Source organism: Heteronotia binoei, chromosome 18 (genome assembly GCF_032191835.1).
Source record: "Heteronotia binoei isolate CCM8104 ecotype False Entrance Well chromosome 18, APGP_CSIRO_Hbin_v1, whole genome shotgun sequence".
NCBI lineage: Eukaryota > Metazoa > Chordata > Lepidosauria > Squamata > Gekkonidae > Heteronotia > Heteronotia binoei.
Window position 1 is genome coordinate 22,997,018 of NC_083240.1, and position 25,861 is coordinate 23,022,878.

General features: G+C 48.5%; 1 protein-coding gene across 2 annotated transcripts in view; it reads right to left on the reverse strand.

The window, feature by feature from the left end:
* Window positions 1-5,328: 5,328 nt before the first annotated feature.
* The window catches only part of ERRFI1 (ERBB receptor feedback inhibitor 1), a 37,988-nt gene continuing 17,455 nt past the window's right edge, over window positions 5,329-25,861 (reverse strand). Inside the window, exons 1-4 of one of the 2 annotated variants that reach the window (XM_060259700.1) lie at window positions 25,598-25,746; window positions 10,832-11,026; window positions 9,886-9,965; window positions 5,329-8,016 (exon numbers count right to left, since the gene is read on the reverse strand). In XM_060259700.1, the coding sequence (XP_060115683.1) occupies window positions 6,818-8,016; window positions 9,886-9,965; window positions 10,832-10,953 (1,401 nt within the window). In that variant the 5' untranslated portion in view covers window positions 10,954-11,026; window positions 25,598-25,746 and the 3' untranslated portion in view covers window positions 5,329-6,817. Of the gene's footprint in view, window positions 8,017-9,885; window positions 9,966-10,831; window positions 11,027-25,597; window positions 25,747-25,861 lie in introns of those variants that run through there. The other variant, XM_060259701.1, reaches the window with a different exon arrangement.

A 25,861-nucleotide genomic window follows, 5' to 3' on the forward strand; every position in this document is an offset into this window, starting at 1 on the left:
AAGACTAACATTTGAGGTAAAGTATGAGTTTTTGGAGGACCCCCAGAGCACAGAGTGGTAAGCTGCAGTACTGCAGTCCAAGCTCTGCTCATGATCTAAGCTAGATCCTGGAGGAAGCTGGGTTCAGGTAGCCGGCTCAAGGTTGACACAACCTTCCATCCTTCTGAGATTGGTAAAATGAGTACCCAGCTTGCTGGGGGCAAAGCATAGATGACTGGGGAAGGCAATGGCAAACCACCCTGTTAAAAAGTCTGCCAAGGAAATGTCGTGATGAAGATATTGGATTTATTGGATTTATATCCCACCCTCCACTTCAAAGAGTCTGCAACATCACTCCATGGGTCAGTGATGCGACATCACTCCATGGGTCAGTAACGGTGCTTGCACAGGGGACGTTACCTTTTTATGAGCTTTTGTGAGTCACTTCAGGAGGGGGGCAGTGACTCACAAAAGATCATACCCTACTTCAAAGTCTTTAAGGTGCTACTCAACTTACTCTTTTCTACTGCTATGGAAAAACACAGCTACTAGTGGAGTACTTAGGTTATATCTCTCTTTTTTAATGGCTTAGTGGAGAGACAGGATGGAACGCCCTAGTAGATGACCTGCAACGGCATCTGGATCGGGGCGGCTCAGCGGTACTGATGTTGTTGGACCTATCGGCAGCGTTCGATACGGTCGACCATCGGTTGCTGGCCCGCCGCCTCGCCAACGCGGGGATCCAGGGGTTAGCTTTGCAATGGCTTTCCTCTTTCCTTGAAGGTCGGGGACAGAGGGTTGCTATTGGGGACGAGCTGTCCCGTAGGCACTCGCTTGATTGCGGGGTGCCTCAGGGTGCGGTTCTTTCCCCGATGTTATTTAACATCTATATGCGTCCCCTCGCCCAGATTGCCCGAAGGTACGGGCTGGGTTGTCACCAGTATGCTGATGACACCCAGCTTTATCTGCTTATGGACGACCGGCCGGTCTGCGCCTCAGAAAATCTGGACCGGGCATTACAGGCTGTGGCTGGGTGGCTCAAGCAGAGCGGGCTGAGGCTAAATCCGGCGAAGACAGAGGTCCTTTGCTTGGGCCGTCGGGGTCCGGGAAGGGAAATACCCCTTCCGGTTTTTGACGGCGCGCCGCTGAAGGCGGCGCATAGAGTCAGGAGCCTGGGGGTACTTCTGGAGCCTTCCTTAACAATGGAGGCCCAGATAGAAGCCACTGCCAAGTCCGCATTTTTCTATCTTAGGCGGGCAAGGCACCTCGAGGTTGGACTACTGCAATGCCCTCTACATGGGGCTGCCCCTGTGCCGAACCCGGAAATTGCAGCTGGTGCAGAACGCCGCCGCCTGGTTGTTATTAGGGCTCCCAAGGTGGGAGCACATTCAGCCGGGACTTCGGGCTCTGCACTGGCTGCCAATATCTTACCGAGTTCGATACAAGGTGCTGGTCATTACCTTTAAAGCCCTATATGGCCTAGGACCTGCCTACCTGAGGGACCGTCTCTTCCCACACGTTCCCCAGCGAGCACTAAGATCAGGAACCCAAAACCTCCTGGTTGTCCCTGGGCCAAAGGAAGCCCGCTTGAAAGTTACAAGAGACCGGGCCTTCTCCGTAATGGCTCCATCTTGGTGGAACCAGCTGCCGGAAGAGGTAAGGGCCCTGCGGGATCTTACTCAATTCCGCAGGGCCTGTAAGACATCCCTCTTCCGGCTGGCCCACAACTAATCAGCACTGAGTACTGAATATCGAAGACTGAACATCAAATACTGAACTTGTAACCGATGAGTGTAGCTGTAGGACCGCCGTCTGAGTTTAATGTGTATGTATATAACAATTGTTTAGATTTTTAACTGTAAATTATGAAATGTTAATTTTAATGTTTAATTTTAGATTCCATGTTAGTTTTATATGTTGAAAGCCGCCCTGAGCCACCTCGTGGGAAGGGCGGGATATAAATCTTAGATAAATAAATAAATAAAATAAACAGTGATTAGAGCGTTGGCCTAAGAGTTGGGAGACCCAGATGTGAATCTCCACTCTACCATGGAAGCTATCAGGGTGACCTTGGACCATTCACTCTCTTGATCTAACCTACCGCAGAGCTTGGCGGATGTAAGGATAAAAGTTGAGGAGGAATGTCAGACACTTTCGGTCCCTGTCAACAAGGACAGTACATGTGGTTGTAAGCAACCCTAAAAATGGCTGCCATTTTGAACATCTGCAAGGCACCACCTACCAAAGGGGAAGAGACCGTGGCTCAGTGGCACAACCCCCTGCTTCGTGTTCAAAAGGTCCCAGGTTTAATCTCCAGTTAAAAGGATCAGGTAGGAGGGTGATGTGATAGACCTCTGCCAGAGACCCTGGAGAGCCACTGCCACTCCTGAGCAGACAATACTGGCCTGGTGGACTTGGTCAGATTCAGTATAAGGTGGTTTCACTTGTGTTCATTGAATGGCCAGGATGGGCAAGTATACAGTTCATTTTGCCAATGTGCTGAGGCAGACATGCGCTACCCAGACCTCCTGAGGAGAAATCTCCTCCCTCCTCCCTGTCTTCCTGGCACTGCCAAGCTCAGCCCTCGGTGCTCTCTAAAGATCTGCATGTGTAATCAAAGAGCTCCCTTGTGCAACCAAGATTGGATGCCTTGACAAGTCACAGTGCATACCAGAGGATGAGCAGGAGGAATCTCCGCCCATCAGTGCCTGTGGGCCTCCCAACAGCTGAAGCACAGCAGATGGGCGCAGAGATCAAGATCACTGTGGCATCGACGTGGGAGGGCAGGCCAGAACGTCAGCTGTTTCAGGAACTTGCAGGAGAGGCTTTGATAAGTTGCCAAGACCTGATGCCTGAGGAGAGACAAGCCTACCTTTCCCACCTGAGTGAACCTCAACAGCCCCTCTGCAGAATTTTTTTTTTTTTTAGTGGCAGGCAACTTGTGGAGGGGATAACAGAGCCTCTGAGAACTTTTGCTCCCTCTATCGTATTTGTTTTTTTGGCAAGAAGACTGCAGATTTATACCCTGCTCTTCTCTCTACAATCTCCTATATCTCCCCCCCACACACACACAGACAACAGACACCATGTGAGGTGGGTGGGGCTGAGAGGGTACTCACAGCAGCTGCCCTTTCAAGGACAACTCCTGCAATAGCTGCGGCTAACCCAAGGCCATTCTAGCAGGTGCAAGTGGAGGAGTGGGGAATCAAACCTGGTTCTCCCAGATAAGAGTCTGCACACTTAACCACTACACCAAACTGTCTCTCTTTTGAAGGGGAGCACAGAGCTCCTTCATGCAACCACATTGCTGTTTGATGCCGGAAAATATGGTGATGGCTGTTAGAATGAACAGCTACTTACGGAGATGTACAGAGAAATCCATCAAAGGCCAAGACTAAAGGGAAGCTCTGCATCCAGATGCCCTATACTTCAAAATACCACTGCTAGAAGGCAAAGACAAGGGGAGGCCTCGGCTACTATGCCACTTTGGCCATTGTCCCCTGCTCTCTATGAAGCTGCTCCTTGAAGACAGTTCAGAAACTTCCATCTGTGCATTAATGTTTAAAAGGGGACAACTACTGAAGCCTGATGTGCAATCCTTGAAGTGCAGAGAGAGAGAAAGCTGCAAGTGCTTTTCAAGACTGCCTAGGGGGACTCAAGAGGGTCACAACACACAGCTTCTATGCATTGCCTACTCATGCCACAAAAAGCATACTTTTCTGGCAGTTTCAAATATCCAAGTTTTGATGTAGATAGAAAATTCTGCAAGAGAGGCAGTGAGGAATCTTTTTCTGAAAGTGGTTCCCAAGAAGAGTACCATCTCCCAGCTGCCAATTGCCAAGAGCGCCAGAGCTCAACTATGATCCTAGGTCGGAGGTGGCCAAACTTGCTTAACATAGGAGCCACGTAGAATAAGTGCCAGATAGTTAAGAGCTGATGACCTGAGCATCAAATGTTTGAGAGCCACAAGACAGGAAGGAAGGAAAGGTGAAAAAAAAGCAAATAGATGGGGGAGGTGGAAAGAAAGCAACTTTAAATGCATTCTCCAAGCTGCTGGCTGTCTTGGCAAAGTGATTTAAAGAGACAAATGCCTTCTCCAAACCAGCCAATGGAGTGCTGGTGGCTTCAAGAGCCACACAGTATGTATGAAAGAGCCACATGTGGCTCCGCCAGTTTGGCCACCCCTGTCCTAGGTCATGTTAGCAGCCCACTGGGGGCAAGGAAGGACCCAGCCCACACCCACCACCCTGAAATGCTCATGATTACGGGCCATCATTATGCACCCATAAGTGAATGATAATTTCTTCAGCCATTTCACCATGCCAACACCACCTGACTGCTCGTATCTAAATTGCAAATAGACTCATCCTTCTAAAGGAGGAATTGGGCAACTGGCTCATGAGCCATTATCTGTAGCCAGGTCAGGTCTTTCTGTCTCTGTGTGGGCTTTTCCCATCACTCAGCTAGGGAAGCAGCATTTTAAATCTTCCGCAGGAGTAAAAAACACCCTCTTTGCAATGAATACCTTCAGGAAAGCACAGTTGGAAAGACACAGCTTGACTGGCCCTGGGCAAAAACCTTCACAAACCACCTTCCCATGGGGTAGCCCTATGGGTGTAAGTGGTGCCTTTCTACCTTATGGGCAAGGGTTTGGCAGTCTTTCTGGTCTCAGCAGCTTCTGGCCATATGCACATTCCCTCACAGACTTGCCCTCATCCTCAAGATTCCTCACTCTGCCTTCTCCTTCCCTTGATTTCTAACTCGCAGCCCATCTTCTTTAAGCCTCCCTGCCTTTCTCAGCCCTCTGAATGTTCAACCCCTTCCTTTGCTGGGCCTTCTGCCTGGCTTGCTCCTCTCAAACTCCATCAGTTGGAACCACAGACGCTTAGGAGTACAGCAGTGCCAGCAGTTAAACCAAAGCTTTAATGACCACTGCCCAAACCATTGCTTGCAGCACGCTGTCATGGACAATGGGTTAAATCTGCCAATTCCTGGCCCAGCCTGGATCCATCATGAGCTCAGCAGGGTAGAGCAACTACCTTCTCTTCTGAGTTTCGCACACTGTCTACCCACACCGTGGGCGGCATCGGAAGCATGCAATAATGCCAGCCTTCCCAATCTTGATAAAGCCATAGCCTGATTTGACAGAGCTCCTGATTGGCTAGAATGGGAAGCCAAAAGACACACCCCTAATTACACTATGTGCTAAAGAGAACTGGAGCTCTCAATCATCATTAGCAACGCAACCAAGGGAGGACTGGGAGGGGGTGCTTCTGCAATTTTATTAACATTGGCGGGGTGGGGGGTTGGAAGCGGAAGATCCCACAACAGCCAGTCAGCACAAGATGGTTCGTATTTTCATAAATAAGTACATTATAATTTTATTAAATTCAAGACATGGCAATATCCAAAAATACAAAGTGAACGTCCTTCCTCCAATACTGTACACCTGATGCGTTAAAATTTCAGTGCATTATTTCTAGAATGTGTAGGTTACCTTCATTTAATGCTTTGACTAGAACCCAGTAAGCTTTCTAGAAGTTGCAGGGGGGTGGCGCAGAAGGGGAGACACACCTTCCCAGTCAGCAGTTTTATTTCATTTACTGTAAACAGCTATTTTTTTGTGTGTCATCAGGAGACCACGACTGTGGACAGACCTCCGTCAGAGAGCACCTTTCCCCCTTAGTGTGTGGGGGAGGGGGAGCACAAGAGAATGCACAAGCGAGGGTGTGTGTGTGAAGAAAAGCATCACTTTTTAACCAAACTCTCAAATGGCTCTAAGAGGCCGGTCTGCCGCTGAGGTTCAGAAAACGGCAGACCTGGCAGACGCCAGCTTTGTCGTCTTCAAAAGGGGGGCACAAAAATTAGCAATCTGACTTGGCAAAAAGTCCGTCACCTTCTCGAGGGGTATAAAACAGGAACCAGAGCCCAAGACCAGCTTGAGGCCCATTTCTAGCTATCAGTCATACCTCCTGCCTGAAGAACAGAAGTTGGTCCATTTTCTTTTTGAAAAAGGGTCCCTCTCCTTCCCTACTTAACACCTGTCCTTTTCTGTCTTGGTTCATGCGGCAACAACTTCTCCTGCCTGCCAGACCAACAACCACCCGTTCCCTGGGATTTGTGAAGAAGGTGGCTGTGGGCTGCAGTTGGCATTTCTTGGTCCAAGTCAACTGAATCCTACTAAGCGCTTTTGAGTAATGCTGGGGGTGGGGAAGAGCTGAGCCCTGCAGACAAAGCCCAGCCAACAAAATCTGAACGTCTCCCATGGTCAAAATCTAGAACCCTTAACATAGCCTTATCCAAACCCATGATGGGTTTTCACGAAGTCAAGAAACCGGTACCAGAGTTGCCAGTCTCCTTCCTTGAGAAACAAAGGCATTTCCTGGCAGGGGAGAATCAGCTTGTGCCAGGCAGAGGAGAGCAGGAAACATGTTCGGGGGGGGGGGGGGGGGAATTAAAAATGTCATGGCTGTCACACTGAAAAGTCCTCTGATAAAAATACTGAACTACCCTTTGTTTTTGGCATAAGTCACTAGTCTTGTTAGCAAGACTGCATTCCTTTTTTTCTACTAATGTGAGTTTCTAAAAACGTATATATTACTCTAGAATATTGAATAACTGGCCAACCCTATGCACACTCAAGTGTTTCTCCAAGTCCTTTCACTCAAACAAGAATGGTCTGCTTGGTCCAGAGCGATGCAGCACCCAGTGGGAGCTCCGCTGTCGTCCTTCTGGCTCTTGCTGACAGTCCAAAGCGCCTCTGTCGTACTTCAGGCCTTTGGGAGAACTGCTCGCAATCACAGTTTATTATACCTTCCCGCTCTACCCTCTGGTGTTTTTATGGAGAAACCACACAAGACAGATGTTTGCGTTTCACGTGGCTGGCCACATCTGCCTTGACTTTCAAGTCCAGCTTGGGCGGGCTGGGGTCACTGTTCCAAGACTGCCCTTTTGCACTCAAGCTGGTCTCTTCTGCTTCCCGGAAGAACTTTTCGTATTTGTCCAGATATGGGGGCCTTTCCGGGAGCAGGTAGTAATGCGTCGAACTGACCTTCTTCCCGTTTTCAATGATCGGAAGGATGCACGGGGCTTTGTTGGCCGAACCTTCGCTGTGCTGCCTCTGCAGGGCTTTGCTGCTGACGTACTTTGGATCGGGGGCAAAGCTTTGCGTGGGTGGCATAACGCCGTTGACGTAGAGTGGCAAGCTTTTGGGGCTCGGCGTTCGAGAATTGCTCCGGGACAGGGGCTCTCTCGGGGGGACTTTGGGAGGCTTATCCTCATCGCTGTAAGCATTGGAAGCCACCTCAGCCGACCACCTCCGATAGTCCGGCTTGAGCACCCTGGGAGGAATGGGAACCCTGGGGGGAACTTCTGGTTTATCGTCGTCAGAAGAGGGAGATGCTCGATGAAAATGGCTCGATATCCTCACTACTGGCTTGTTGAAAGACCCAGCGGGCCCGGAATGTGAGCGCCTCAACCGCCGGTGCAGTTGATGCGGTGGTGGAGGAGGGGGGCAGGTGCTGCCTGTGCATCCGTTTTGGACAGCTGCTGCTAAGTGGGCCTCTTGAGATTTGGGTCCCGGTGGGGCATCAAAGTAGGCATAGTTGATCTGCCCACAGCCCCTGAAACTTCTCCTGCCCTGACCAGTGGTTTTAAAAGCAGGGTTGCCACAATCTTCCAGCAAACAGTCTGTGTCTGAGCTGGTCAGGAACTCCACTTCCCTGTCCACGTCGTCATGCAGGAAGTCCTTAGCAACAGGCAAGGGAGGCAGCGGCCTGGCGCCACGCTCACTAGAAGGCATGGGAGGGAAGGGATAGGTCCCGCTCGTCACTGGCGTGTGGGGAGGCGTCTCGCTGCAGTGGCCACTTGTGTTTATGGAGAGTCTGCTGAAGCTGGGAATAGGGTCATCTTTGGGGTTTGAAGTAGGCCTCTCGCTTCTGGGGCTGAACAGAAGCGGACTTGACTTCTGAGGCAAAGCCTTGCTGCTGTTCTCCGCATGGCTATGGCCATTTACCAGGTCAGGATTAGAAACAGGCCCTAGGAGAAGACAATTAAGAATGAACACACAGTTTGAAGAGATGCACAGTTGTCCTTCTGTTCAAATACTGGGAGCCCCACTGTATCAGACAAGTCCCATCTAGATTTGCGTTCAGTACTAAATGGTGGCTAGACAGACACTTTCAAGAGGGTATGAAGGTTTCCATGTAGAAATGCAACATCGCAGCATCCCACACAGGAATCCATAAGGGGGGGGGGGAATCTACATTTCAGTGGAGTCTGGTTTACAAATTCAGGTAGGAAAACATTCCACAGTAGCCCCACAAACGGAAGCAAGCCTTACATCTGTTCTTAAAGAGTCTGCGAGGAAATCCACAAATTTAAGTCAACAGCAACTTTCAATTTGATACAATTAGGGCTATTTACTGCTATTTGCATTTGCTGTGGCACAATTTCATGGCCGCTTGCTCATAATAAAAGCTGGGTGGCTCTGGATATCAACCTCAACTCTGCATCTATAGCAGAATGCAGCCAACTGAACCAGAATTAGTGATTAGAGTGATCAAACCATGGAATTCACTGCCAGATGATGTAGCAATGGCCACAGGAAAAACAGCTTTAAATGAGGATCAGATAGATTCATGGAAGAGAGGTCTATCAGTGGCTACTAGCCATGGTGGCTGAGAGGACCCTCCATGTTCTAAAGAACTAAACCTTTGAAACTCAGAGCCAGGAGATAATGCCTCTGCCCTGTTGTTGGCCTTCCTAAAGAACCGGATGACTGCTTTGTGAGATAAGATGCTGGACTAGATGGACCACTGGTCAGAAGAGCAGGGCTCTTCTTATGTTCTTAATTTTCCACTACGTTCTAATACTTCTTCCTTTTTAAGCAAATGTAACATCCGGCTTCAAGAGAAGTTTTGGAGGACTTGAAAGGCTGTACATGGTTAAATGTCACTGGCTTCGTCCATAAGGAGAGGTATTGCGTAGACTGAGATCTGGATTTTTCTTTTTGATCAGCAAAGCTGACAACTTCCTCAAATTCTCAACCTGCCAACCAATGAGCTAAATTCCAACACTAGGGGGCAGGCAAAGATCACTGCAACGGCTGAGGGGCCTTCTGTTTCTTGCTGCAGAGTGAAATCAAAGGGCCACAGGCAAGGGGTTTAGAGTTCAAACTTAAAGCAGGGGACAGGGGGGAAAACACCTCTGAAGCCCAAGGCAACTTGCTGCTTATGCACACACAAATTATGGTAGGGGAAAGAAAAGTGTGTGGAACACAAGCTAAAAAACAGCTGTCGGTACCTTAAAGACCCTTTGTGGCAGAACTTTTGAGAACTAGAGCCTTCTTAGATGAATGAAACATTATCCTAGGCTGACATAGCATACAATGGGTGAGTGCAGAGGGAAAGTATGTAAACAGTGGGGCCAAAAGGCCAGGCCATCACACAAGGTTGATATTTCCATGCAAAGATAAGAACAGGTGCTATTTATAGACGTACCAATGGGCTTCCGTGGCTTTGAACTATCCCTGTTCTTGTCTACTACACTGCACAGAAATGCCACCATGTTCTGTACCATATATGTATTTCCTGGCCTTTGGACAACCCCTCCCCCCCCCGCCACTGTTTACAACTAGTTTCTTTATTCACATGCAGATGTGTCAGCAGAGGAGGAGAAGACTTCGCCCATTTGATGAAAGGTTCTGGCCACAAATAAATCTGTTAGGTCTTTTGAGAGGCCCCGCAAGATTCCTGTTTGTTTTGCTTCCATTGTGACAGACTCAACACTGCTGCTCCCCCGCCTCCCCCCCCCGAATAAAATCAAGCTGTTGCTTCTGAAAAGGCCTCCTTCAAACTAAAAGACAACTGAGCTCTCAAACCCATCCCCGGCCCCCCACCTACATACCAGCGACGGATGCACAGTGATGCTGAGCTGATGAGTTCAGGCTGTAGGCCATTGTTACGGGATCCATGCTGAAAAATGAACTGGAAGAGAGGGAAATGGTCTCAGTGAAGCCAAGAACCCCTGAGCCCCACTTATTGTACACTCTCTCCAATTCCCCCCAGAACACACATTGGGCACACAAAAAACTAATTTAACATAAGGGAACCCATGTTGGATCAGTAAAAATGGCCCATCCGGTCCAACACTGTGTGTCACACAGTGGACAAAAGAACCAAGTGTCATCTGGAGGTCCACCAGTGGGGCTAGAAGTCCTTCCACTGTGTCCCCCCCCCCCCATTTAAACAATTTAAACCTAGTTAAAACAAACCAACAATGAAAGGAAATATAAAACACAAAAATTGTAAAGTATATCACCAGCCCTTTCCCCTTTGCAACCATGGACACAGACATCCTTTATGAGTACAGGGCAATTATGTTATTAATTCAGTCTATTCTATTGCCAGCTCCATCCTCTGTATAGCCCTTAACCATAGTAAATCTAATCTAAGTAAGTCTCTCCTTCTCTGGTACACTGTTAATCTCCTTTACTTCTCAGTGACCAGTTTTGTAGTTTAGGAATATTTTGTTTCTATTGCCTGGCAAAAACCAACCTGGTAGCACCAGGAAGGGGAAACGAGATGCAGCAGTCTTGGTCTAGTCTTTTTGTTTGGGGTTCCAGCTGTGATTCCTTCTTCCTGTTGTATGTTTTAACAGCTGTTTTTATTGTTGCATGTGTATTTTAGCTTGGTTTTAATTGTCTGATGTGTCTTTGGTTGGTTTTAATGGGTTTTTAAGATGTGTTTTTATTATGTATGTTTTTAACCTGTTAGCTGCCTCGGTGGCCCCGATATGGGCAGAAAGGTGGGGTATAAACATTGTAAATAAACAAAATAATCACACTGCTTACTTTTCAAATCCACTGTGGCCTGTCCAACAGGTCTTCAGGCTCCCCATGCCTTCCCCATTATGGAGAAAGCCGCTCTTTAAGGGGACTCTCATCTCCTGCGCCGCAATTCCTGCTGTTGACATGACGTCCTGGTTTCTGTTCTTTACCGTTTCAGAAGTCCACGGTTCTTGCCAGGTAACCCGCAACTTTTGCTCCCTGGAAGGAGGAAGAGAAAAGGAGGATAGGAAGTGTTAAGTACCACACAGCAAAGATGAGGGGTCCATTGTCAATGCAACCCAGCTCCAAGGCTAACAGCAGCTCCTTTGTTCGGAAGCCTCAGCGCTGGCTGGCAAAGAAGGAACACAGTGATGCGGCGGTTCTGTATTTGCAGATCAGGGATTCTCAGGTCTGTAGCTGGAAATCTGTTTGTAGGGAACGAGGTTTTTCAAGTTTCTTTCTACAGAGGGGGGTAAGGAATGGGAAGTATGAGGCAGGCAACACACACAACCAGAATGTTGTGGAGACAAAACCCAGTTTTGGGGAACTAAGAGTGTTGGATGATAATATACAATTGCAACCAATTCTTCCTCTTCAGCCTCTACCAATCAGCAACCAGTCCCCAGGGCCCCAAGCATAGTGAACTGCTCCGCTACAGAGATTTCCCTCTCACCACACAGGCCCAAGAGACCTACTGAGGATTTTAATTCACAACAGCAAAATGCCAAAACTTGCCTCGAATCCCATACTCTGGAAACCAAAGGAAAACCCCCATTAGTACACCGTTTGCAGGTCCAGACAGACGCAGACTGCAAGTTCTGTGTCAAAATTAATCTCCAGGTGCATGGGTCCAGTTCAGACTGGGACCATGGGGAAAGGAGCACAAACCACCCTTCTGTGCCATTTTCTTGACCAGAAACAACCCTCAGGGAACTGCTATTTGCCCTTCTTGGGGAGACTTGTCTACCGCTGGGCTTAACAGCTGCTCCCAAGGACTGCTTCAGGTTAAATAAGTGACATCAAGGGGGAGGGGGATGCTTCAGCCCTCTCTCCTCCTGCATGCCATAGTCCTGACCTAAACAGCGCCCCTCTGGGCCTGGAAACTGAGTTGTTATACAGACTTCCAGCAAATGCCTTCTCAACAACAGCCAGGGTGGATCCATAAGCTCATACTGAGCAACAGCCTCCGCACTGCCCAGGGACAATTTCTCCAACATCACTGGATTTCTACGGTACCTATAAATCTGTGTTATACTGAATCAGACCACTGGTCCATCAAGGTTTGTATCATCTACTCAGAATGGCTCTCCAGGTGGAGGTCTTTCACATCACCTACTGCCTGACCCTTTCAACTGGAGATGCCAGGGACTGAACCTGGGACCTTCTGAACACAAAGCACGGCCTCTACCACTGAGCAACAGCCCCTCCCCAGGGTACTAACTGTATGAAGGCTGGCCCCCAAGGTGGTCTTCATTTACTGCCCTTGGCTTTACGTAAGCATCCAGACATTTATTTAGGATTATCTCAGCCTTCCCAAATGACTCCACTGTTATGGACAGCTGTTTTCCTATTCAGTGGAAAGCTGTTACAAAAGCAAACATAGTCATAACATCTGCCACATTTAGCCCCTTGCAAGGAACTCAGGATGGTGCACATTGGGGTGGTTCCGTTTTATCTTGCTAAGTATGTTGGGCTCAGTGTGTTTCAGCAGCCCAAGGTCATTCAGGTTGCAGACTGCTGCCTGGGGGATTCAAACTGAGGTTGCTTGGCTCCATGCCACTGCCACCCATGACATCACATATGATCTAAGGATGCTCCGCAGCACTGGGTTGTTGTTTTTTACTGAAACAAGGAATGGGGTGCCAAATTAGAATTCTGCTTTCCTTCATGTTAATCATAACCACCTAATGTACTCTTAAATTCACAGAATCCAGCTGTTGATGCTCTGGAAGCAAAGGATGTTCCTGTGTGTCCGTTTTAAGCACTGGCTTATATAAATAGATCTTTCCTGGAAGCAACTTAAAAAAAAACCACTCTATTGGCTGATAATATGAGAGAGAGATAAGAAATAATGGCTGGAGTCCTTCCTGCCCTATCAGCCTCTTTCATGCTGGACAAGGCTAATTGCTTAGCGAGAGGAGAGGAAAGACAACAACCAGCAGATAAAAGCTTTCCACAAGTCAATGGTTATGAAATAGGAAGCTGGGAAAAGAGCCCTTACCAGAACCACACAAAGAGAGAGTTGTATGCCGGCACAGAGGCGCTCACTCTTGTAGTAGACCCTCTTTACATACTGGTGAGTGGCACTGTTGCTACTTCGGATTTGTGGTAACTCCCACATCTATCTTGATTTACATCAGTTCTTGTACTGATGCGAACCTTGCAAGTCCCAGGCCTGCCAGACTAGAATCTACACCAAATAAGAGGTTCAACACCAAAGCAGCAGGAGCCCTACAGAAAAGACCGGACAGCAGTAGTATGAACACGAGATGGATTAAGTCAATGAAGGAACCCATGGCTCTCTGTTTGCAAGACCTGAGCAATGCTGTTAATGGCAGGATACATTGGAGGACATTGTTGGGTCGCCACAAGTTGGAAGCACAATGGCACTTAACACGCACACACATAGTTGTAAAAAGGGGACCAGTGGGCAAAGTATTCTGGAGACTTCCACCACATTTTAATGCCCCATAACTTAGTGAGAGCAAGAAGCCATGGAAGCCACTACAACCCCGGCCTTCTTTGGGAAGGCCACTTCCAAGCAGGTCATGCGGCAGAAAAGGCTCCATCCTTTGGAGTGCTGAGTCTTGACCTGCATAAGGAGGTGTACAGGAACTAATCCAATCACATCCAGTTTGCGCGTGCTTATTATCTTCCATAACTGGAATGCTAGAAGAACAGCACTTGCTGAGAAAGACAAAAAGGGCATCATCCTGGCCACAGGTTCTGTCCTTGCTGACTGCATTCATGGAATAGCAATATGGGATCAAGACTTTCAATATGTGATCAAGCCTTTCAGCACTGCTTAATTAAAGTTACAAACATTCCCTTCCCACTGGGGAGGGAATGCAGTCCAGGGGAGAAGTGCCCCAGGTCCAGTCCTGGACATCTCTAATGAAGCAGGCAGGTCTGTGAACGAGACCGCCCCCGCAAGAGCAAGTGCATATCAAGCTGCTGGACTGGATAATGGAACCATGTAAGGCGGCTTCATGTGTAACCTTGATGCTACAGGATTCTGACATACAGGACATCGGAAGTGTCCTGCAGGATCAGACCAGAAGGGTCCCTCTGGCTCAGCATTCAGATGCCAACAGAAGCCAGCTGGGTGCCTCTGGAAGCCCCCAAGTAGAGCATGGGGGTAACAAGCCTTCCCCCCACCCCAGTCTGTGCTAACCTGGTTGCCTGAGAACATAGATCATCCAAGCTGCTCCCCATAATGATCTCCTGCAGCTAGCAAAAGAGTTTCACTGGTCAACACAGAGTTCTAAGAGACAGAAAAAAACTCTTCCCGGATCACAACAAGAGGGAGGGCATTTTGTACCACTAAGGACAGCCTGTGGGAGCACAGCGGAGATGTGTGACAGCAATCACAAAGTCCTCCTGATGGCAAAAGAAAACAGGCCTAAATTTAGACAGCGTGCTGGATTCATCATCATTTTCAGCTGGCAAGATCCAGCAAGACCAAGGAGGAGCCAATATATATATGTGGAGGGGGGGAGGTGCACAAGGAGGAAAACAGGAAAAAGGCTGGCCTTGAGACTGGCTGGTGGAGAGCACATGGGCTCAACAACCTCCTCCGGTTATGTGAAACACCCTCCCGGGATTCCAAGAAGCCAGCCTCCACAGGGGCCGGTGCCAAAACTGCAGCTTGTGAGTGCCACATGCCAATCCCCAAATGACGTCTCGTTGTGCCACCAACCCTTGCTTTGGAATGTGGAGCCTCCCTCACAAGCTGATCCAGGAATGACAACAGAGGGAGGTCCTCCCCACCCTCCTCTTCTGGAGCACGTCTTAAAAGACTTATCACCTACTTTGAGGGCATGTCCCGCCTGCCTTTCCCTTCTCCCCAAGAAAATGCTGCATTCCTTAAAAAAAAAAACCACTCCCTTCCAATAGCACCACCTTTGCATAGCCCTTAGAGAGCAACTTGGGCAGGCCTTTCAAGGGGAAACACTTCTGAGTGAACCACATGATCAGCTTTCAAATGGGAGGACAGCATAAAGCTCACCAAGATGCCTTTTTCAGGGGTGGCATTATCATCATCATCTTATCTTTCTGCCCCACAGAGATGTAGCTAAAGCAGCCTTTAAATAAATAACTAATGAAACAAAAGCCCCAAACCCTTGTATAATAAAGGGGCAGAACGCATCGCGATCTTATGGCACACCGACAACCAAAGTATGGCAATGTGGCCCTTGGGTGGTGGGTACCAAACTTTCCTCCAGCAATACCAACGCTAGCTGTCTTGCAAGCCCAAACAGACGGCAGAACAGTAATCACTTGGCTGTTGGAGACAAATTTTTCATGTAATTGCCCTGTAAATATCCAGCCCAGTTGTTCTTCCCTGAATCCACAACTGTACCCAAGCACACAGAACTGTAATCTAACGCACCCCTACGATGTAAGTAAAACGAGGATATAAAAACGGCACTTTAGACAATTTTATAAGGTATATTTAAGAATTACGTGTGTGATGCACAGATCTCAGGAATGTGTTGTGCAATGAGATCCTTTGTGCCTGGCGGTCATTGGCCAAGTCCTTAATGTGAGGGTTGATTCGTAGTTGCTGCGTGCCACTTTAAGAGACTGGGAAAAAATGATAGGATCCAGGATTGTATCCTTAGGTTGGAATGTGCAGTAACAGAACCCTCCGCTGGCTTTCAGAAGCCACTGCTAGTGGAGAGAAGGGCTGCCTCATATTCCCAAGATCTCCCCCCCACCCCCCCAAAAAACCTTCATATGTTTCTCATGATTTGTAGATCCTGACCTTGGAAGGCCTGAGTGGCTCCTGTTAAAAGTTTAATTCAGGGGTGGCCAAACTTGCTTAATGTTAAGAGCCTCACAGAATAAATGTCAGATGTTAGACAGCTGCAAAGGAAGGAGGGAGAGAAGGAAGGGAGGTGGAAACAAAGCAACTTTAAATGCATTCTCAAAGCTGCCAGCAGGCTTGGCTTGGAGAAGTGATTTAAAGTGAGAAATGCCTTCTCCAAGCTGGCTGACAGGGCAGTGGGGCTTTGAGAGCCACACAATATGTGTGAAAGAGCCACATTGTGGCTCACCTTTGGTTTAATTCAAGGATTTGGTCTTTATTTGGGACTCGTTAGTGTTAGCCTCTCCCCTTGTTCTATTAATCAGGAGCAAAAAACCAAAACAAAACACATTATGAGAATGTTTAAAGGGCCTTGCAAAATGTTCTCAGTAACAATCACCCTGCAAGGTAGGTCCATATTGGTGATGGAAAGTGCCATCAAGTTGCAGCTGACATGGTGACTCTGTAGGGTTTTCAAGGAAAGAGACCAAAAACAAATGGTTTGCCATTGCCTGCCTTTGTGTAGCAACCCTGGAATTCCTTGGTGGCCTCCCATCCAAGCACCAAGCAGGGCAGACCCTTCTTTGCTTCCGAGATCTGATGAGACCAAGCTAGCCTGGGCCATCCAAGTAAAGGCAGTTCAATATTATCTTCCCCATACTGCAGATGTGAGGCATTGAGGCTCACGGCCAGCGGCTCACCTAAGGCGAGTAGAGGCAAGAGATCGTGAGTGAGCTCTTGGCCAAGTCAAGATCTGAATCAGAGATGTCTTTGGCTCACAACTAAGTCTCAACTACTTTGCTCAACAGCAGGTTTTTCCATTGGCCGCCAGCACTTCTTGCAGTCCTACTGATGCCCAATTAATTCCATGATATGGGAATATGCAGAATTCATACTCTACTGAGAATCAAAGAGGGATGGATGTTCCTCCAAAAAAAGGATGCTGCACCCAAGAAGACCAATTCACAGGACTTTAGAAACCTGGCTCATTTCAAACACTCTCTGACAGATGTAACCCACCAATGCAGCTGAGGCCTCCTCCAAACACTTGGCCTAGCCATCCAGCCTCTGAAAGTCACACCCTGTGGAGATTTAGTTTGTTTGGCAAAGCACGGTGCTCCTTGCCTGAGTTCATCACCTAAAATAAAGGCAAAGAACCTCTGCAAAATCAGCAAGGCCAGCTTCATCCCGGGCAAAACGTTTGTTAAGCTCCCTGGACAGGCAAATAGGTGCTCCCAATTTACATGGAACAATGACATGCAGCATATATATGAATGGATATGAGATGCTTGCATTTTATGTAGAGGATCAAAGCCGCATGGAGTTACTTAGCGAATGTGTCCCCAAACAAGGTCCTACTTCAATAAATATGAAAGCCACTGTAAGGCTTTGGGGAAGGGACCTGCCTTGTTTTGCTCATTACTCTACTTGGTGGTGGTAATCCTACAGCGTGAGGATTGTACTGATTTTGTACTGATTTTATTTCATTTATTTATATGTACTGATTTTATTTCATTCAAGATGGCCTTTGCTAGGCCCAGCTCCCCCTTAAATGCTTGAAAGCATTTACTACTAATCAGATTAATAAACAGAAAACAGAAGGATGTCAATAGTCAATTTCTAGCCTAACCTTCTGCTCAAGATGGCATACATGGCTGTCCCCTCTCCATTTGATCCTCACAACCACCCTGTGAGGTAGGTGAGGCTGATCCAGCAACTAGCCCCAGGTCACCTAGTAAAGCCAAATGGCAACTTAAACTCAGGTCTGCCAGACTGCAGTTTGACAGGCTATTGCCACCATCTCCAGGGGCTTCTTTCTGCCAGCATCACCAGCTGGCCTCTCTAGGGTCCCAAGCACATCTTGTTGTTCTAAGTGGCCTTTCCAAGCCACATAAGTTACACAAATTACATACTTTTACAAGGCTTTAGCCATTTTTGCAGAAGGTATCCATCTGCTACTAAATGTCTTGGGTAAGGGCAGGGAGAGATTAGAAGGACTTGCTCTGGGCATGTGAAAAATCCCTGGGAATGTTTAGTAGTTGACTCTGCCTTTTGACAGTTTACGCTGTCCAGTTGCCATGGGGGGGGGGGGGGGGCGGGTTAGCAGAAACTCTTGTAAAGTTTTCCCAACCACCACCTTTCAATTAAACACGAGATTCTTTGGAACGTCAAGCTCAGTGACCAATACCACTGTGTGGTTTTTCTGTATTAGTGTAGAATCACATTCATTCCCTGCTGAGATCTTCTACACTGCCAGCATGGGGTAGTGGTTAAGTTGTCAAGCTAAGATCTCAGATCCCTACTCTGCCATGAAGATCGCTGGATGACCTTGGTCAATCTTTCTCTCAGTTTGCTACAGCTACTTTAGACGGCTGCTGTGCAGATCAGCTGGAAGAGAGGAGAACAAAGTGTACTGTCCTAAGCTCCCTGGCGGAAGGGCGGGACAAAAGTATGCTAAATAAACCTTCACGCTATGCTTGCTCTAATGTGCATTTCCTCAAGGTTCAGCACAGCCACATTTAACCATGGTTCACCCTAACCTCGGTTTCTTAACTTACACCTGTGTTGTTGTTGCTTTAATATCGACTGAAAAAGGAAACCCAGGCTTAGTTTTCTGATCGAGGCCTTGTCCAGGAGGGTGTGTACTGGGTGACACCCTTAAGATCTGCGTGTCATTTATACAAGCAAAGGGGCAATGACTGGTTTGCTTGGTGCAGATGTAAACAGAGAGCCAAGCTGTTGGTTGGACTAGGATCTTCACTCTACCGTAGAAGCTCGCTGCGCGACCTTGGACCAGTCACACGCCTGCAGGCTAACCTACTTCATAGGGCTGCTATGAAGGAAGACAGGAGAATGACATAAGCCGCTTTGGGTCCTCATTGGGGAGAAAGGCGGGGTGTAAATAAACAAATGCTGGTCCACTGCTCAGCACAACCCGCACATTCGCAGCCAATTCTTAACAGTCTAGATATTCAGATGCAAGATTTAACCGCAGGTCAAGGATTATACCTGCCCAGGGCCTGGGAACTGGGGTGGGGGGAAGAAACCAGGCACAAAAAACTGCAGAGAAATCAGTCACAAAATCTTCTGGCATCTGCAGCCAGTGACTGAAGCAGAGGTTATGACCAAGCTTCCCTTTCTGTGCTGGGAGAAGAGAAAGTGCCATCCTCCAGCAAGCACAGAGCGGCATTTATCAAGCTTGTTTTTTCTTCCTTTAAAAAACGAACACACAGTGAGGAAGCAGCAGCAGTCGCCGCCTCTCCCCTCCCCTCTCCCCACCAGCCACCTAGTTTTGCCTGCCTACCTTACTGTCACGTACCATGACTCAATCTCCAGAGTGACTCAGAACAGGAGGAGGAGGAGGGGGGGAGGCAGGACACATTTCTACTGACCAAGTCATCAGCCCTGCTCTGCTGCCCTTCCCTGCTTGACAACCCCATGACGTCATTTCCTCCTTTGAAACTTGGTGGTGGAGGAGGAGGAGACTGACGCTTCTGCTTATTTGGGGATGACTCTTACCCTGTCCGGCTACTTTAACGCTCTTAAACTATTGCAAATTCCAGGGAGGAAAAAACCCTGAAAGGGGGAGAAAAATACCCAAACGATGGACTGTTAGCAGGTTATCATCTACTTCCTGGAACTCATAAAAGGCAGTGCTGCAGCTATTACATAATATTAAGTGGTGCCTTTTTGCTCCCAGGTAGATGACAGGAAACTGGGATAGCCACAAAATGCAGCAGCGGATTGCGACAGACCTCCAGGTTTTTACAACAGGCTATTATTTCTTCTGCTCTACTGTAATTCAGCCTGGCTGATAAGCTTTTTTTTAAATAATAAAAAAAAGGTTACAAGCCTGGCCTCCCACACAGAGCTCTGTGTCATAAGATGGTTCGGGCAAGTGGGCCCAGCAAGCTGCTCGGCTGGGAAAGAAACAGTTTCTCGGAGACAACTCAGAGGAGTCTCTCGCCACAGAGGCAAGTCCATGCAAGCCAAAGTCAAGCGGCATCACTACCACGAATAACTCGACAGTCCGCTTCTTCCCTTTGTGGGCCCTGGTTTCCCTCCCTTCCACAAAGACCCACTTCCTCAGCTGAGCCTCTTCTGCTCCCTGCATGCTCTCCGCTATCCGACCCTTTCACGGGGGGGGGGGGGGGGGGACTGCCTTTCAAGGTACCGCAGAGGTATATGCGGACAAGGTAAACTGGACTAGGAACTTGCACAGACTTATCCAAAGGATTTCTGCCTTCCCTCTCCCCACCTCTGGTCTTGACTGGTGCAGATTTTAAGTCCCATGGATAGGAAACCCCACTATGTTCTGTACAGCATCCAGCACACTACGGCCCCTCTTTATCTGGATTCAGCTCCAGTTCAGTTTGCAGTTTAAGAACAAGTCCCACACTGCACCAAGAATGGTCAAAAAACAAGCTAATGCTTTCACCCCGCTGCAAAGCTGCACTTGCTGTCAACAAGGTCAGGGCAACTGATGCCTTTATTCCCTCTCCCTGAGGACTTCAGAGCGTCTGAACTGGCCCTGGGCTGGTAATCCCAGATTTCACTTCTGCCTAACGGAACAGTGCACCTGCTCAGAGCCCAAAAGCTCTAGCCTCATTCAGATGTTTTCTGTAGACACTGCAGGGCTGTGGGTGCTGGTAGGTCCCAACCTCTGCACGCATCCACTGCCCCTGCACTGGCACAATGACTGCTCAAGCAGCCCCTCCGCATAGGCATGAAGCATGAGATTGCACACTACAGCAGTTAAGTGTAGATTAGGTAAATCAAGTCTGTGCAAACAGTGTAAGAGAAAAGGAATTCAAGAACTAAGGCGTACCATTTGGAAAGCTGATGAAATAAAACCCTTCTGCGACAAGATAAGCAGCATTCTGTAACCTTTGCAAACATGACAGTTTCTCAAAAGTGGGTTTACAGCCCTATTTGGTATAATGTACCCCTGTGCTGGTTATCAGAGGAAAGGGCAACGAAGTCCCACTGAAACTCTCGGTAGGTTGGTCATTTCCCCAAGTGGCTTTCAAGCCTATCTTGAGATCTGTTAAGGGGTAGAAATTTGTTTTTCTAAATAACTAAAGCAGATATTCTCTGGGTGTTGCATTCTGCGCCCCCAACACCCAGAGTCCCTGCTTTTATTTTGTGAGGAAACCCTCAGCCAAGCAGAGAACCAGGAGAAGAAGAAAAAACACTCCTCCTAAAAGCATCCCTCTGAGGAAGAGGAACTGAGAAGAAACGCTTCACGTGTAGGGCGACATGCTCACAGAACTGCCCTGGCTAGCAGCGGATTTTTAAACAACCAGCCAGCAGAGGGACCGACTGCTGGCACTTCATCAGAAGGGCAGCAAAACTTGACTTTTCGTTTGTGAAGGTTGTGGAGCTCAGGAAGCACCTTTGCTCATCCACAATTTGAAAATGAGGCCCCCTCACTGCCAGCAAATCAGGCTATTCAGGATGAACAATTTCTCACATGGAGCAAGGAATGTGATGGAGGTAGCAGCAGGGCCTTGCTTGCCAAAGCCTACAGAAAAGGACTCATGACCCTGAACAAAGAGAACCTGTCTGTGCACTTCAGGGGTGGGAGGGTGGGGGAAAGAACCTGGTGCAGCAGCACACAGTCTGTAATCCTGGGCAGAACGACTCCAACCTTAAGCCCACTAAAAGCGACAAGCTTACACCTGAGTCACTGCACAGCATTGCAGTGTAAGAGGCTGAGCTTGGACCAGAAAGTCCCTGGTTCAAATCTCATCAAACTCATAAGGGGATGGCTTCCCTAAAGGCCACCTATCTAGATCACAGAAACAATACCGATCTCTCATAAAGGACTGTGGCAACACTATGCTTACAATCAAAAAAGCTCCTGTAAGTGCAAAGCATCAATAATAATGCCAAGTGTTGTCCCTTAAGCCAGGGATCCCCAACCCCAGGCTGTGGACCGGTACCAGTCCGTGGCCTGTTAGCAACCGGGTCATGGAGTGAGGCAGAGGCACCACACCACCCCTTTTGCCCGTTCGGGTCCCAGGTGGACAAAAGCGGCAGTGCAGCCTCACTCCGAAGCACTACCTCTTACATTTGCCTGGGTTCCTGGTGGGTGGAATGGGCAGTGTGGCTGTGACCTTCACCTACCCCTCATTTAAAAGACCCCCATGGGGGGAGGCAAGGATGGGGCGTGGGGGCAGCCTGGGACATCAAAATCCCAGCAACCCCACTGGTCCATGGAAAAATTGTCTTTCACAAAACCAGTCCCTGGTGCCAAAAAGGTTGGGGGCCACTGCCTTAAGCCACTAACAATTTCTTAACTGTTCATGTGCAAAGCTTTGCAGAAGTCTCCTGAGGCACAATGCGTCAGATGTTTTCCAGAGGTTCATGACAGCAATGATCTTGCTAGTTAAAACACTGAGCTAGGGTCGCAGGGAAGCAAAAAAAGGAAGCAGCGGGAGGCTTACCAGACAGTCAGAAAGCAGTTACAGCTTGGTGGCCTATCCTCAGAATCAGGACAAAAATATATAGCGGCTTTATGGTAACTGACAGAAGAGGTAACTGCCATTAGTCTGTTGCAGTGAAATTCAACAGAAGCTCAATGGCACCTTAAAGATGAACAAAATTTATTCCAAAATAAATTGAATTAATTTTGTTTTGGTTTTAAAGTGCCCCTGTTTAATACGAGTCTACATTAAGAATCCTCGGAACTCTAGGGGTTTTTTTGGGGGGGGGGGGGAGAGGGCATTAAATTCTTTGTTAGAGCCCCCTACCCCTCAATCTCAGTTCCTAGGGACGTAAAGGCTGCAGCACAGATGTACACAATGGGGGGCATATTTTCTGCAAGATGCAAAAATGATATTTCCCCCCATTAGTACAGAAGTTGAGAAAAGAGTTTTGTGCCTCCTGTTTTACAGATGAACCATGACTAAAAGCTCTTCAGTTCTACTGACAAAATTGGGAAAAGTTTCAATACAATACAAGCAAACCTATTAGAGCTGCCATTTCAAGAAGCATTTAGGCCAAGAGTTACCATCATCATCCCCCATAGCACTTTATCCTTCCCACTTCTTCAAATGTGCTAGAAAGACATTTGCTAAGACAAGATTTGTCAAATGCCCTTTGCTGATTTCATCTCAGATAAACTACCTTACAGGGAAGGACCATACAGAGATGCATTTTCACATCTGTTTGCATCTGCATCTTAATGCCACTGATGGTTTTCTGCCTGCACTGATGTCTTTTAGACCAGGAGGAAATCTGTTCAGTTTTCCTGAACCACCAAAGCTACACAAGCACGTTTTGCCATTTCAAATAGGTCAACCCATTAATACAGGAACCAATCTGTAAATTGCGTAAAAACTAAGACTACCAGGCAATAAAACAATTCCTAGCCAATCAAACTTCTGTTTTCACCAGTAACACTCAGATAAACTCACACATCGGCATGACATCGCCACATATTTTTGATTACCTTAAAAGCAGAATGTGACAATTTAATACATGAAAACAATCATAAGATGGAAGGCCATTTTTAAGATTTTCTTTTCGGTTTACACTTACCCTGGAAACAAAGCCCACTTCAAAATCAGAGAAGGCCCCAACAATCTGCTAAAGCCTGCATCACTATTTCAAAGCTGCCAACCAAACCCACCCTTAACCTTGGCAGGCACCATGCAGTTATTTTTAAGAGTAAACAGCACATTTTAAAAGGGCAACTCAGACCTGAAGACAACACAAGTGGAACTTAACCAGAGACCACAGGGGTTCCACAATTCCAGCATGAGCACCTGCATAAGCACAAGTTCTCTCTTCTGTCTCCACCTTGCAAAACTCAGAAGAAACATGAAAAAGCCCATTTCAAGGGGCCACAACTTGCAGAAAGCCTCTGAATCATAGCTAGCCATGTTTTTAAAAAAGAAAAAGTGCACCGCCACAATTCCCTGTCTACACAGAAAGCTAAATCAAGCTCCTTTGCACAGCATTTGGCAGAGCATCTTTAATGCTGCAGAAGCAAATTTGACTTCCTTTCCGGAAATGCTATGCACCTAAAACAATGCAGCTAAATTGAGAGATGACAGGTTACAGATAATGGCTACCATTTTTTTTCAGCCTGGATACCAGAAGGTCTTCAAGTTTCTCCCATGCTATCATTTCCAATATTTCAGTTACCAGGACCTGGGAATGCAAACCAGGCTTCATTCTGACGCAACACAAACTGCATGTTTAAAACAACTGTAGCAAATTAGCTCCATCCTCCTTACGTAGGCACTGTCTTATAAATCCCATAAACCCTCATCAGCAAATCACGCGGCTAACTGCAGCTTGTCTGAATTGCGTTGAATGCCTAACACACAACCAGCTGGAATGATCAGATCTCTCTCCTAGGAATCTGCCTCTTCCCTGGGCAAATGCAGGTCTCTCCCACTCTGTGAGGCTTTGTAATACCAGGTGCTGAGACTGCTAGAAAAGAAGATCTAGAGAACCCTGAAGGGCTTGCGACTGGAGCCAGTCGCAAGTCTCGGGAGCCCCAACATGCATGATTTTTGGCAAATGACTCACCTAACCACCTGGCACTACCTGTACAGCCCTTCAGGATCACAACACTTTATACACAAAAGACACGAAGCTACTGCAACAGGACTAGTGCGCTTAATGTTCAGTATCAGCAAGCTTCAGCACAAACTGGTGGGAGCCAGGCAATTCTAGAGACACCCCCAACCAGAAGGGCAGAAGCTGACACTTCTGCTGGACAGAACAATGATCGCAGCCCAGCATCATCCACACGTCAAGGACAGCGGTGCCAGGCAGGCCCTCGCCTGCCCCAAGGAGGAACGGGCTCACCTTTCTTAACCCTGACAACCACCCGGGTGGCCAGGCCTGCGCTACCTGTGCGGCAGGTGCAACTCACAACATCGACAACCCGCCTGGCCAGGAGCCGCTGTCCCTGCCATACTTTCAGGATTATGACTAATGCTTGATTCACGATGATTTTTATCAGCAGTTGAGGAGGCCTGTTCCTGCAGAGCGGTGTTGAAACAGCTGGCGCATTAGGGCACGGGCAGAGCTCAGAGAGGAGAGCACTGGCAGGCAAGCTGGTGACGGGCGAAGGAAACGTTGCAGGGATGGTGAGGACCCCGAGGCAGGGCCGGCCCTAGACAGTCTGGCACCCTAGGCAAGGCTAACTTCTGGTGCCTCCCTTGCACTGATAGCATCACCAAGTCACATGGGGGCTCCCAATTCAGCACCCCCAGAAGGCCAGCGCCGTAGGCAATCGCCTAGTTTGCCTAGTGGCAGTGCCAGCCCTGCCTCCAGGGTCCAGGCACCCGACCCGCAGAAGCCACAGCCCGCTGACAAGAGAGACGCCTCACCTAAGGACTCTCGTGTTGGTACACTGCTAAGCCATACGCACCTCCACATGCAAGCACACCTACACAAATTCTCAAGCTAGCAGCACATATATGCGTGCGTGGTAGCATGCAGATTCCGACACACGCCTCTTTGCACAGGGCTCCCCACACAAACCAGACGCTCCCTCCTAGCATCTCAGGGAGGCTTCCGCCCCAAATCGGCGTCTTCAAGACACCCCACAGCCATGTCCCTTCCAACGGTTTGGCTCCAAACCTGCACTCCGGAAGGCGCGTGTCAAACGCTCGTTTGGCCGTTCCTTCGCGCTCATTCCGACCCTCGCCCTCCCCCACCTCCGGGTTGCTATAGGAACCGGCGCCACAGCAAGTCCCCCTCCCCCCGCCCGGCAGAAGGGTCTTTCAGGTCCTTACCCAGAGGGCAGCGCCGCGGCTCGGCATGTCCGTCCCCCCTGCCAGCAGTGCGCGTGCGCCACCTCTCCGCCAGCTCTCCAGCCGCGGCTTCCCAGGTAAATGGTGGCGGGCGCGCGCTGCAGCTTCTTTTCAAGGGTGGGCTGGGCCTGCGAGGGTGGGCGGAGCCCGGCCCTTTTCCGGGTCACGCCTCCCCTGCGAGCCTTAAAGGGGCGACGCCACTAAAGGGGGAGGGATCAACTGAGCTAACTGTGGATTCCTGTGCGG